At 38.6% G+C, this 14,398-nt stretch overlaps 1 protein-coding gene across 4 annotated transcripts in view; it reads right to left on the bottom strand.

Annotated features, from left to right (window-relative positions):
* Positions 1-6,570, bottom strand: part of PRTFDC1 (phosphoribosyl transferase domain containing 1) — a 43,821-nt gene extending 37,251 nt beyond the window's left edge. For all 4 annotated transcript variants that reach the window (XR_011148955.1, XR_011148956.1, XM_069006621.1 and 1 more), the window contains exons 1-3: positions 6,511-6,570; positions 2,801-2,907; positions 675-858 (exon numbers count right to left, since the gene is read on the bottom strand). Coding sequence is in view for 2 of the 4 variants with exons in the window: in XM_069006621.1 (XP_068862722.1) it covers positions 675-858; positions 2,801-2,907; positions 6,511-6,555 (336 nt within the window). In the remaining 2 variants the exon portion in view is untranslated. The remainder of the gene's footprint in view (positions 1-674; positions 859-2,800; positions 2,908-6,510) is intronic.
* Positions 6,571-14,398: the final 7,828 nt, after the last annotated feature.

The following is a 14,398-nucleotide window of genomic DNA, read 5'->3' as shown; positions in this document are numbered from 1 at the left end:
AAATTTATAACTTATATAATAAGAAATCGTAATTACAGGTTCTAAAAAGATGCTGGTCATCTCACTATCATATCCTCACTGACACAGGTGAATTATTATTGCATAATTTCCTCTGAAGATAACAGGAGGTCTTGATGACTACTTCAACACTGGATTTGATTCAATGGCTTGTTTCATTTTCTTGTAGAACACTATCATCATCTGGTGGTATATTTTGCTGCTATGTAAACTGCATGCTGTGAAGATGAAAGCATTTCATTTACCTAGCATTAAACACTTAGAAGAAGACACAGATTTACCACCTTGCAGTTATGCCAAACTATGTGGGGGTGGAAAATGCAGTGGCATGAAATTAACTTGACAGAACTGCTGAGGATTTTGATAACAAACAAGATGTCGACATTTTACATGAACAAAATTTGAATAGTTCTCTGTCCAGAAGTAAAAGACAGACTAAATAAAACAATAGGGCTCAAGGATGCTTCATATCCTCATTCATACTATCTACAAAGTATGAAGGATATGAGTTTTTAAAGAAAACTTCACAGGTTTTTCAAACAGAAATATTTTTCACGTCGTTTTTCTTATAATTGGAGGTGGAGATCTCATATGCAAAAGTCAACTATTTATTACAACATTCAACCAGAATCTACATAAATCAGTTGTTGACTTACGTGGTAACTTTTCAGTCTAACAAAATCGACTTTCATGGAGATGAACCTTTCTGAATTTCTGCTAAGATTTTTAATGTGCTCCACAAGATCAGCACAGAACTTGTAGCCACCTTTGAGAACACAGAGAACCACAATATCATTGTCTCCAAGGTCTTGCATAATATCTTTGGCCAGTCGTTCTGTCCTGGGCAAAAAAAAAAATAAGGACAAAGTAACATTAGATGCAGATGCTCTAAGTTCATGGTATGCTTTACAAACTAACACTGTGGTGAGTATAAAGCTTGACTGACATTGTTCAAGTATCTTGACTTCACAGAATCACAGTCATTTAGATTGGAAAAGACTTTCAAGATCATCAAGCCCACCCTTTGACTGATCATCACAGTGTCAGCTAGACTATAACAGTAAGAGCCATGTCCAGTCATTTCTTGAACACCTCCAGGAATGGTGATTCTACCACCTTCCAAGACAGTCCATTCCAATGCTTGACTGGGTTTGGATCCAGCTCACAGAAGGCAGATACAGAGTGATGGATGCATGATGCAAAGCACTTGAATCTGGTTAACCTTAAATGCATAAATTCCCCAGCTGTACAAACAGGAGCTACACATCTCAGTATATTTTAGGCTCATAAATATGTCAGAGACTCGAGAGAAAAGAATGTGAGCTAGCCTTCCATTTTACCTCACAGGAATTACCAGTGTAAAACATACCTGTACAAACCCCATACCTGTTAGTTAGTGCACAAGAACAACAAATTAGGTGAGAGGGAAAAGAATTATTTGAAATATTTCATGCTGATTGGCTTTGGAAGATGTTACCCCTACAATTTTAATAAAAATATACATAAATACTAGAAAGAAATAGAGCATCAGTCAAAAGCTTATATTATCACTATTTTGTACAGCTCGTTGTTTTATACAGCAGAAGTGAAGAGTACAAAGAGCTTCAGTGACTTGTTCAAGGTCAAACACAGGCAAATAATCGAGCAAATGCTCCATTAAAACCTGCAGTTGTGGGGTTCCCAACCAAACCTGTCTTCCCTCTGACAATTCTGCATTGCAAACACAATATGGCAGATGACTGGAAACAAAAGACACATTTCTGCCAGGCAATGCTACAAATGTTTTCAAGAAAAAAAAAATTAATCTTAATAATAAATATAAATAATAAATATTAACCTTAAAGATAGCATTTCTAGACCCACAATAAGGTACTGGGTCATTTCTTGATGTAATGCAGTATCCACAGAAAACTCAACAATGTCATTTGATGTTTTGAGGAAAAACAGCTCAGTGCATTATATTCTGTAAACACACTGGAAAATTCTTTGATAGCTCTCTGAATTAGATTAGTAGTTTCAATGAGAGTAGACTTGTTGACAGGATACAATTTATTAAATAATCCTATCATTTATCCCATGTCTTTCATTATTATATTTTTCAGGTTTAGCTGGTTTTTTCTTTGTCTACCAAGTGTAATACAGAAATCAATTTGCTACTACATAAATACATCAATTGAACTTTACTGAAATCTGTGCATGGAGCAGAGAAGAATAAGCTCTAGACTGAAGATAATATCCTAAGTATGAGAAATGGCTGTTGCTTCATTTCCACATCTTTGTATTTTTAACGCTCTAGTAAATTCATATAGCAATAATCAGTATACTTTTCATTTGAGAAATAGAAGATACTAGAATATTAGATCATCTCATTTGATCTGAAATATCTAATTCCTTTTAGTGTTGTAAGAATGAGGATCACTTACTTTACTGAAGATTAATAAAATAGTCTTTTATCATCTTTTATCAAGTCCGAGAATAATGGGGAAAACCTCTCATTAAGAAACATTTCTTTGATGAATTTTCATTTTTTATATTTTGGCTCAGATTTGGAGCCAAAATTTCCAAGAATTCCAAAGACCACTTTGTGTGTTAAAAGTGTATGAACTCCAGCACAGACAAAAATGTACTAATTTAAATTTCTAAATAAAAATAGCCAAGTTTTTAACTTTTAATATTTTAGGACAAAGATTATACATACATTGTATATGGATGACAGCCTTCATAAAAAAGGATAATACTACTGACCAAATAATTTATTTAGTGACATTAAAACTACACCTACCTGTCAACAATAATGCCATGAGGTATGAGCACATATTCCAGATCTCCATAGTAGTGCTGAGGATAAGTGAACAAATCCAGACTGTATCCAGGCCAATTGTCTGAAATCTGAATATCAAATAGTACTGTCAAGAACACTTCATGGTGTTTGACATTATGTAACTGATACAAAGTCAGCATTCTAGTACACTCTATTGGATGCCATACTTTCTTCCAGTTACAAATTACTATTTTGCTTTTCTCATTAATTATTTTGCTTCTCAGTATATCTCAGACATCAAATGCTACAGTTTTTTCCTCACAGAATCTCGGAAATCTCACCTGAAATTACAAACAACTGGATAGATAAAGGAAATATTTAATACTAATCTACTGTCAAAGTTTGTTTCTAAGGACTTTCAAACACAAAATGCCAGTAGAAGGGATTCTCTAACGGGAGATTCAGACAGTGGAATTAAAAGTAATAAAATTCTATATTCAAATTGTACATTTCTAGTTTAGAATTACTTAAAAGTCATAAATAAATAAATAAATAAATAAATAAATGTTCTACAGATGAAACAGCACACATGGAGAATAATTTATGTGGTTCATGGATATCTATACAAATCAGTGAAAAACTACTTCTTGCCAAAGGTGAGGTTCTTAATTTAGATATCATCAAAGATAAGTGATTATGAAATGTTTGCATCTCACCTCACTATCAAACTAGTCTGTAAATCCATATATTTACAGAAAAAAAAAATTACAGACTTAATATACATTAATTTTTAAGTGTCAGAATACAAAGATTAGATCTCTCAGCATACAATGGTAGTAGAGATTAAGGTCAAAAATTAGCCAACAGTGGAAGGCTTCAAAAAGCTATGAAATGCAAAGTCACCAGCAAAAAAACTAAACAAACTCCAAAACAAAAATTTTCTCTATTCCTTATGAAAGACAAGATCTGAAGGTTCACAAGGTATCTTGAAATCATCACAAAGCTTTTCTTCAGTACTGGTTCAGGATAAAATGCGACACCTAATAGGTTTTCTTTACAATCATATTCCTCAAGTCACATATTGTCTGTCTTTCTACAGTTTGGCTGCAGGAATCTTGAGTAAAAGGAGAAATGGTGACAAACTTGCCATTGTGCAGTGCATGTCTTAATGGCATTTTTGCTACAGATAGTCCTTAAAGGACCATCACTGAAACTAACCTCTGCTTACCATTTTACAGTAGAGCAATAAACTGTTTCTCACAAATATTTTGGCTAAGATAACATATTTGATGTTGAGCTGTTCCTCCACATCTGCTCTTCTTTAACTCAGACACAGCCCTGCCTCATGCTGTATTGAAACACTGTTCTGCTGTGTGGATTTTGGTTTGCTTGGGCACTTTTTTTGCATATTAATTGACAGCTACAGACACCTTGACTGGAATGTTTTCTTAACTCTACACAAAAATTTCTGCATCAAAAAATGTTATTCGTTGGAAACTGCTACTGAATGTTTGGCCATGAAGGGAATGACTGGGAGATCACTGGAATCAATGAAAGCTTTTCACCTGACTTACACAAGCCTTGAAACTACACAAAAGAGAAAAAGTTACTTAGTTGTGTTCCTCATTTCCATAGAAACAGGAGATTATAAATATCCTCCTTGGCGAGGTTTTTAATTAGAGGCAAATCTTGCTCCAAAAACACTGCTGTAGTCGGCCTGGAAGGACTATTTTCCCATCTACTTTTTCAGTGCATGGGGGGGGCTGAAACTTTAAAAACATTTTGTAGCAATGAATAGTCTGTTCAAACGCATTTTAATGTAAAGTGAAACAATTTCATTAAGTATTACAAACACCCACTAGCAAACCCTGTCAGTGTTGCTAACTTCTGCATTCTTGTCAAATTGCACTGTTTCAGTGTGATGCAGAACATCAAATTAAATGGAGAGAAACTGCTTCAGAATTCATACAACCAATAACTTTTACTTAGGTTACAATAAGTCCTTTATGAAATAAGATCAGGATGAAATTTTGATTCTCCCATTTATCCTTCTGGTTCTCTAGAATAGCAGAGCATAAACAGCCTAACTCTGCAATAATATTGAGGTTCTTGTTTACAAGTGCTTGCTGGCATTTGACAAATAATGCAAAGTACATGTGAGTGAAATCCACATGTACTTTCAAATTAACGATTTGTCTAATATAATAAGCCTGTTTCATATTCTTCTTTCCTTTAAACAGGCACTTCCCAACAACAACTCTTAGAAATTCTCATTTATCCTAAAGCCAGCCACAGTATTATGCTATAGACAATTTTTAAGTAACTGTAAATTCTTATTACTATTCTGTTTGAGAATTTTAAAATACCTTGAAAATATGAAGGAAAAAATTCTGATTTTTTCAGAAAAAAGAAGCAGCATTCAACTAGATAAGTAAATAAATATTCTAAATACTTTGGCACACTTCTGTGTAAAAAAATTCCTACAGTGAAAGAAAGACCTACTTTTAAAGTTCAGGCTTTGCATGTTTGAATAGCCCAGCAGATATTCTTCTTAAGTCTTTAACAAGTTGATGTGAATGGATACAAAAAGGAATACAAATACATGGAAATATCCAAAAGTGTGCTCTTGAGGCCTAAGAGAGAAGCTGAAGACATTCAATTGCAACACCTTTGGAAGAATATTACTAGTTTTGTTGTCTGGTAAAATGAGCACAGGTGAAGTTTGAGCACAGTCCTCAGCTCCAAGCAAGCATCAAGGAAGTCCAGCTTTTGTAACTCAAACTATGCTGTGCTGGACTTACTGCTGGTTGGGTTTTCAGGGAGTTGAGCAGAAAAAATTAAACCAGTGCAGCAGAAGATAGTCATGCACATTCATGTCCTTCTTTGCAATAACCTCATGTTGCTTTGGTGATACACAGTCACCCACTTTAAGAATGTCATTCATTACACAGGTGTCAGGAGAGGTGGTGGATGTGCAGTGTTTTCAGACACAGCTCGAACACAGAGATGGGTCCTTCGCAAGGGGCTTGGCGGGGACGTTGGAGTGGACAGTGTGACCTACACAGAGGGCCCTGTCCTGTAGGCAGCTGTCCTGTGAATCTTCTGTTAAAATCCTAATGCCACATTAAAATAAGAACATACCTAAGGTCGTGGCAGTGATGGCATTTGCTTCATAGGGGAATCTGGTGTGTCTATCAGAATAAGGATCACATTCATTCATTTTTGCATCATTTATCCTTCCCCCCCCCTCCCCCCCAGCAGAACACGGGCAGCCCAACGTGCTTTCACAGCGCCCGCAGACCCCCAGGGGCCTCTCAGAGTTCGGGTGGGAGAAAAGACACCTCGGGATCCCCGGGGATCCTCATCCCCGTTACTGAAGGAGTCTGGGGAAGCACAGCCACCGCCACAGGAGCCGCTCGGGGTGATTCCGGACCGTGTTTTCACGGCGGAAGCCAAGAGCGCGGCGCAGCCCGACACGCCCGTCCTCCTCCGGCGGCCGCAGCCGGGCCGGGGCCGGCGGGCGTGGCGGGACCGGCGCAGGGTGGGGGGATGCGGCCCCAGCGCCGGCCGGGGGGCCCGGAGCGAGCGGGAGAAGGGAAGGGGAGGAGAGGGCGGGGGGTTCAGCACAAAGCGCTGAGGGGCAGAGGGGAAGCGGGGCCGGGGACCGGGGAGGGACCGCGGCCGGCGGGGGCCGAGCGGCCGAGGCGGACCGGGCCGCGCTCCGCATTTACCACAACGCCGCGGCCTCCAGCGCTGCTCCCGCCCTGCCCGGCCATGTTCCCGCGCGCGCCCGCCCGAGGGGCTGCGGCGGGGCGGGGCCGCGCCGGGGGAGCGCGGCTGCAGCGGGTGCGGGGTGCGGGATGGAAGCTGTGCAGGTGTGGGTACGGTCGGGAGGGTGGAAAGTCTTGGGCAGGGCTGACCAAGCGGCCTGGCCTGGGTTAGTAGGTAAGATTAAGCTGGTGTGGTTTAAACTGCCGTTTTAACAGGACTTTGCTTATACTCCAGGAGAGAATAAAGCAAATTTCCAATAGTTCAGTACTTTCCATCCTCGCTGTCTGCTGGAGTTGCTGCTCCTTCCCCACCACCGTGCACATGCTGGAGCTATGTCTTCCCATTGCCCCCAGCCCATGCCCATGGTGCCTATGCTGTCTGTGCAGTTGGAGGAAAACAGGCACCAGGAACAACGCAGCTTTCTGCCACCCCCTTCCAATTCTGTAAAAATTATTATTAATATTTTGCTTTCACTGCCTTTTCAGAGGAGAAGGAGCTTGTTTTTTTCCTAGCTTACTATGATCATTGCCTACCTTTACGTTCCCTATAAAAAGTTCAAATTTGGACTTGCTCTATCCTTTTTGTATCCTGTCTTTGGGGGAAAATGCCAACAGCCTCTCTGCCCACTGTGGAGAAAAAGAGAGCTTTTCACGTTCTTAAAATTGAAAGTTGGTTATAATTTCTGGTATCAATCTGTCAGATACACAGCTGGTAGAATTCTGCCACTCCTATACTAGAAAATACTAAAGGAAGAAAAAGTTGCTCTTCGGGGAGACCTGGACATAATGAAATATGCTTGGTGGTACCTGAGGCGCTCTCACCAACTGAGTAGGGAACATTTCAGCTTGATACACTGCTATTCTAAAATGTGGTCACTGACACTTGTAGGACACAACAGATGGATCCAGGGAGCACTATGGGTATGTCTACACCGGGAGTTTGGTGTCCAATGTGGACTAGTTTTAAGGTGCATTCTGTTAGTGCACTTACATTAGAACTGATAGAACAATTCTTAGGAGTCTGCTGTTAAGAAGGCTCCTATAAATGAATAATTTATTAAAATCTGGCTAAGTACTAGAGCAATTGAAGATTATTTTGTGATAAATTATTTGTTTCATATATGAAGCCAGGTGTGTTTGCTTTTTGATGAATTAAGGAACTATTCTTTAAAGAACTATTGCTATAATAGACAACATGTCTGGAAGAACAAAAGACCAGGTTTACCAAGTATCAGAAGTCCACTCCAGAATATATCTGCCTCAAAGTGGTGCCTGTAAATGAAGACTCAAGCGTGCTGGGAAAAAGTAGTTCCTGTTCACAGTGCTGTAAAATAATAAGTAGTGAATTTGATAAACAGCATATGCAGACTTGTACAAAACTACAAAGAGTAAATAAAAATATTCTTGGAAAATACATAGGGGGTTTCATAATGGACAAAATCTCCAAACAGATTTGCATTTTAATGATATATCAACATTTCATACAACTATTGAGAAAGAAAGTTTAATATTTCATCTGAACTTTGGCTTAAATACCCTGATTTGTATTCACAATGACTTTTCAGGATTTGAAGATTCCTCTTGTCTGAACATGGGCAAGAATCCCTCCTAAAGCCCATATTTGCCCTAAAGCTAGCACAGTCTGAATCAGTTACCACCAAGTTACCAACAAAGCTGCTGCTACATTTAGATCACAGAGCTGAACTCTATGGATCTGAAGCTATTTAGATTACAGCTAGAAACTCAAATCAATTCTGTCACTTCTATATGAGGTCTGGTTTCTTCTACCTTTCAGACTACTTGGGTTACTATTTACAGAGTTCTCTGTACTTTTCACCATGTTTTTTATCAGACTACTGCAGTACAAGAGATTGTTCTCACTACACTGCAAAGAGAAGCTTAATGCTTTGAAAAACATTAACATGAACAAGATACTAAAAAATAAATTCTTCCAGCATTGTGCTGGAAAACTTAAGCAGGAGATGTTTGTTCTTCCCATCAAGATTGGATGACTGTGTTTGTCAAGTCTTTGTTTTGGTATTCTTCCAGCAATTTTGCAGGGCTCGCTTAAGGAGTGTAATGAAGTGTCATGTCTTGCTAATAACAATAAATATGAGTAAGGAAATTAAAAACTAGATAAATTTAGCTGGGGTACACGTAGATAGTACTGCTTTCAGCAGCCACACACACAACCCACAAGGCTGTTCTTCTCCATGCAGGATTTTTTCATTGGCACAAAATGTAATACATTTTGTTTAGTTTTTTGCAAATGAGAGAAATTTGTGGTTCTGTGAACTCACAGAATTAGTAGAAACCAGAATTAGTGACATTCTTTGTGCATGATGGAAATGAAGCTGCTAAGGATTTTCTAATGGAGGAATGTATACTTACTGGATATTTACTTTATTTTTACAGTATGAACTGGTATAGAATGAATGAATTTACAGTAGACTTTCAAAACTTATTTTAATTAGGGCCAAAATATGATTAGTGAGAACATGATATTTGGGGCTTAACTATGAAAAAGCCTATACACATTCTGAAGCATGTTCTTACTATCTTTGTTTAGCTGTTTGTTTATGAACTAAAAATAGGAGGAAAAGAATAAACATTTCTAGATATACAGCCATGGGAAATGATCAAAGGGGAAAAGAACAAAGAAAATAAGGGTAGATAAAACTAACAAGTAGGACTGGGTAGGTCTGGACACATAGCCAAGAGCCATAAAGGAGCAGACGGAAGAAGCGACACACAGAGAAACAAAGCAGAGTTAAGACTTATATGCAAACCCCTTGTGGATTTATTTATATCTTTGTCCTTTACACAACTTTATAATTTCAATTAGATGTCTATTCGTCTCTTACCATGTTACTGATAAAAGTAGGACATGCTCACCCTTTGACAACTCTAATGTAAAGAAATACTGAAGGTTGGGGGCAGGGATATGCCAAGAAAGCAGTCCAAGACAAATACTATTATGGAGTTCCCTGTAAGCAACCTTTGCAACTGCATTATGTATTCTGCTTCCAAGAAGCTATAACAAACATTTGACAACTCAGTTTAATATGTAAACACCAAAACTAGACAAGAAAAGCATGAAAATCCAGAATATTTCAAGAGGTATGGCTTACCTAGGTAGAAGCTTGCCAATTAGGGGATGAAGTAAGAGCTCTTTTTCTGGTTCTGCCTGTTGATGCAGCTGTTATGTGAACAGCAGAACTGTAAACAATCTTATCAAGCATAAACTTGCATTTCTTAGTGGTTACAAGGTAAGCTACAGCACACACACACCCCCAATTGTGGCAAAGACATTTTTGGGTAAAATGGTTTCTGAAGAGAAGCAAAGCAAAAGTCTAGCATACATACAGTACTTTAGGGCATGTTGGAAGCAATTCTAAATTGTTTTCATATCCAGTTTTAACATATTCCAGAATTTTGAGTTCTTGTGTATTACCTGAGGCAGTTACCCAGTCCATAGGGTGGCTGCTGGAGACCGTAAATGTGGCAGAACATGTCTGGCAGACAGTATTACAGACATCTGGGAGAACGTGAAACAGCATTTCAAACCATTCCCCTACAGTCATGAACACAGGGAGGCCATAGGAAAAGCTGCCCCATTAGCAGGGCTAAGGAGCATCCTGCGATGTGCAGCAGAAGAGATGCACATTGTTCTTCGTGACTCCTGTACTAGAGCAGGTGACACAGTGGCACTGCAAGCTGGAATCTGGCTCCTGTCCACCTTCCAGTTCAGAGGAATTGGAAAGTTCAGCTTTTGAAGCAGTTGCAGCATCTAAGATCTACAAGGGAAGCTTGGTCACAGTTAACCTGTACTGAGTCTGTGAGACTGACTTAGGCTTTGAAAATTAACTTGAGTAAGTTTGATATCAAGAAAATGGCTAAAAGCTGCCATTCAAGATGTTAGTCTATTTTTTCAAGTATTTATAACCTTCAAATCACTGTTAAGCACTGCTTGACAGAACCCTGGGCTTTGACTTATTTGGTCTATGATAAACATCTTTAATACAAAACTACATTTTTGTTTGTTATTAATCTCACTGTGCCAAACTAGAGCAGCGAAAGCTTCACTTTGCAATTTCCTGGCTCCTGAAGATACCCTTCCTGCTTTTCAGGTTCATGTTATTAATATAGAGTCCTTGTAGCTGAAAGAAATGCAAACAGAAATTTCCTTTTGTCCTTTAATACTAGAATAAACTTTATATTCTTTATAATACTATGGAAATATTTGCCCTTACCAGCTATTTAGAGGTATTGACATTTGAATGATAAAGCATTATTTTCAAGGAATGCCGCTCACATCATATCCTATGACAAATTCATCATGCAAGACCATGAAAACTAGTCAGGGAGTTGTAACTATATAGTGGGTCACACCCAACGTAATGAATTTAACTGTTAAGAGTTTGTTTTCTTTTTAAAGGAAGAACAACCGTTCACTTGGCTTCATCCCTCTTTTTAATGTTTTTTTCTTTTTTTCTTTATTAAAACAAATCTGGGAAAGTCTGCCAAATAAAAGAATTCTGAGTGTCTTAAACAGCTAAACAAGTAACAGTTTAAGGGCTTTTTTTTCCCCCAGAATAACTCAGTTATATTTGATATAATTTTGCATAATTCACAGCTTGCCTAGAATAAACAGTGCAGTAACAAAAGTGTATTGAAAAACAGAGTCTGGTCCCAAGAGTTGTCCTGTAGTGTAGGACAGTGAATATTCATGGCTGGCCAGCCTCTGTGCTCTGTTGTGGCACAGAATGACCCGCTACCCGAGGGTGCTGGAATGGTGGATTTGGACCATATGCTAATTTTACTGTTTGTGTAAAAGACGAATTATTCCTCCTGAGCAAACAGCAAAATGTGGTTGTTTCTCCCTTGTGCAGTGCTTGGGGCCACATGTTGAACAGTACTGGAGTTTTTTCCTCCAAAGAGAGAATTACTACATTGCTTCCTCAGCTTTAATATGGACCTCAAAGCAATATGAGGTCCTTTAACGTGGACCTCAAAGAACAGGTCTAGAGGTACTCGTCCATTTTTACAGCAGCTCTTGGAATTAGAGGATTGAGTCCCCTGAATTTTCTATATGGGGGCTCTCACCTAGCAAGACTAAATTAAACATTTATTTCAATAATTTTGAACAACCAATAGCTTTTAAACCATTCCATAGTGCTGTCTAGGCTCAGCTCATAGTTCTAACTTTAGGCACACATATCCTGTATTTAAAACAGATGGGCTCAAATTACCTAAGTCAGGAATCCCAAAAATGAGAAATGCAGTATTAATGGTTACCAGTGAAAAAGCCAGGTATAAGTCATTTACCATTGCATTTCAAAAACGTTCTATGACAAAGACATGAATAAATCATATTGCTCCAGGGAATAAGTTAAGTGCTTTAAATCTCATTTCTCTTCCTTCAACTCCTACTTTCCAGTTGCTGAAACAAATGAGATGAGGGTTCTTGGAAAACAGATCCTTTTAGTAAACAACATGAATCTTATTGCATGGTCTTCATGCCCACATGATCATATTTTATTATTATTATTATTATTATTATCACACAGGAGCTCCACTAACAGACAAAATCATGTCAGACACTAAGCAAAGAGAGAAAAACACAATCCACATGACAGATAACTTTACAGTCTAAGACAAGAAACAGCATGCTACAGTGCTAGGGGAGTTCAAGGAAACTGCACAGGTCAGCGAGATAAATCCTAGTCTCAGCTCACTAACAGCTCAGCTGTTGTCACATTTTTGGTGGGCACCATTGAAGAGGACATTTGAGGAAAGATTTGAAGACAAAGTTACTCCGGTGTTTGCATGTTTGTGTAAATTTCTCCATGCTGTGGAGTCAATGTTGAGGCTGGAATGAAATAATGAATTAACACCACAGGCTAGTACTGTGACCGAACAGAAGTTCACTCTCCTAGCAGCATCAACAAGACCAGAATATAGCTGCTATTTGGCTATGTCTGCCTGTCTACAGCTATTTGTGGAGGTACACTGTGCAAAAAAATGGTTTTTCATGACTTGGTGAAATGGAAGTCACATTTACATCAGTGCTCTTTAAACAGTAAAGAAGAAAACACAAGAAATAACTCACATTGCATTCCTACCACAATGCCACTTCTTATCCTGGAAGGTGAAAACCCTGAATTTATTCGTATTTTATTTACATAACTTTGCATGACAAGAAGGGCTGGAGGAAGATTGAGATAGTATGAAAAACCCTATAATCCAAGCATTCGGTTGTGAAGTGTACATCACCACTTCAGATGGTCACTCATGGGAGAAATGGCTGTTCCTTCTTGGTTTGGTCAGGCTCAATACACCCCTAGTTCCTGGGGTGGACAATGCCAGCCAGCTGCAGGGCTCAGCAGCTGCCTTCCTTGACTATGGAAAGTGTCAGACAACCTTAATAACAGGGTTTGCCACCTGTCTCTCCTGTAATTATGTTATTAATATTATAAGCATCCTAAAGCTGAGGATGAAAGTGTGGACTAGGGCTAGCACTTATCTAGGATTCCTATTAATTTGCATATATGTGAAATTTTCTTATCTAAAAGATGTCTGCCTTCATTAGGGCTGAAATTGTTAGATATGTTGTGTTCCCTGAAATGTATGCCAGTGAAAGGACTAGATTCTAGCTTTGTGGCAGAGCAATCACAGCAGCAGTTTGCAGTACCAATTTTCCACAAAAATATACAAAGGGTCAGAACATGCCCTCCTAGAATAAAACCTACCTACAGAGACAATGGAAAATGAATTCAGGGAGGGATTTCTCCCATTTTTCCCTCTGAACTTTGCCCTTACTGTTTTGTGAGGGGAATGAGGTTACACCTCTGCAAGGAAGGTTCTGAAGAACTGTCCCAGACTTAGTCCCCAGGAATGCATGCAGAGCCCAAAAAGCCACCATGGTCCAGGATCAGCCACACGGAGCCCATATGCTCCTGTCACAGCTGACACTTGCTCGAGGCAGCTCTATTGCAGCCATACAATCAGGAACTCCCTCGGTTTGTGATGATGCCATATCTGATCCCTTCCTTCCTGAATATAAATAGTTTCATTCTCAAGAACAGCCAGTGAGATACTCATCATAATTTCATGTTGCTATTTTTAAAAAATAGATACACAGCTTTGTCATGCACAACTTCCAACAGGAAATATTTTCAGTTTGTGGCAATGTAACTCTTACTGACCAATAGAGAATTCATGCCCCACTTTGCATATGTTTTATTATGGTTATCCAATTTAATACAGACAATTTAAAATTACCAATTTTATGATTAGGAAGTACTGAAGCATTTTGGTTATAGTCTTCTAATTTCATTGATTATTAGTAACTGACTGGTGAATTTAAAGGATGTTTCAACTGGTAATGCTACTTTTTAGCCTGTGGACAGACTTGTTTCTGTTAATATTTAATAGCTTTTATGAGGGAACAATTCTATCAGAACTATTGAGTTTATTCACCTTTTTCTTTTTGTGATACCAATGGTATATATTAGTTGATTATGAACATTATACTTTCAATTACTGGCCTTTCCTGAACATATAAATACAGTTACATTCTTTGAATTCTGTAAATTTATTTTGTCAAACTTCCCAGAGAGAGCTAAAGGGTAAGAACATTATCCTTCTGAATGCATTTTCAATGATTTTCATTATAACAATTTTTTTCCATAATCGGAGGTGTTGGCAGGTCCCTTGGAATACACCAAAAGGAGTTACAGCTCTCCATAGGGTGACAGAAGCAATTTGCATGTCTCGTGAGGGGAGCATGCAGCAGAGCTACCTGCAAAGAGCTAGATGAGGCCCATGAAAAAAACCCCACAGCACT

The sequence above is a fragment of the Aphelocoma coerulescens genome, chromosome 2 (assembly GCF_041296385.1).
Source record: "Aphelocoma coerulescens isolate FSJ_1873_10779 chromosome 2, UR_Acoe_1.0, whole genome shotgun sequence".
NCBI classification, from domain to species: domain Eukaryota; kingdom Metazoa; phylum Chordata; class Aves; order Passeriformes; family Corvidae; genus Aphelocoma; species Aphelocoma coerulescens.
The sequence above is the reverse complement of the archived record's forward strand: the minus strand, read 5'-3'. Positions and strand labels throughout refer to the sequence as shown.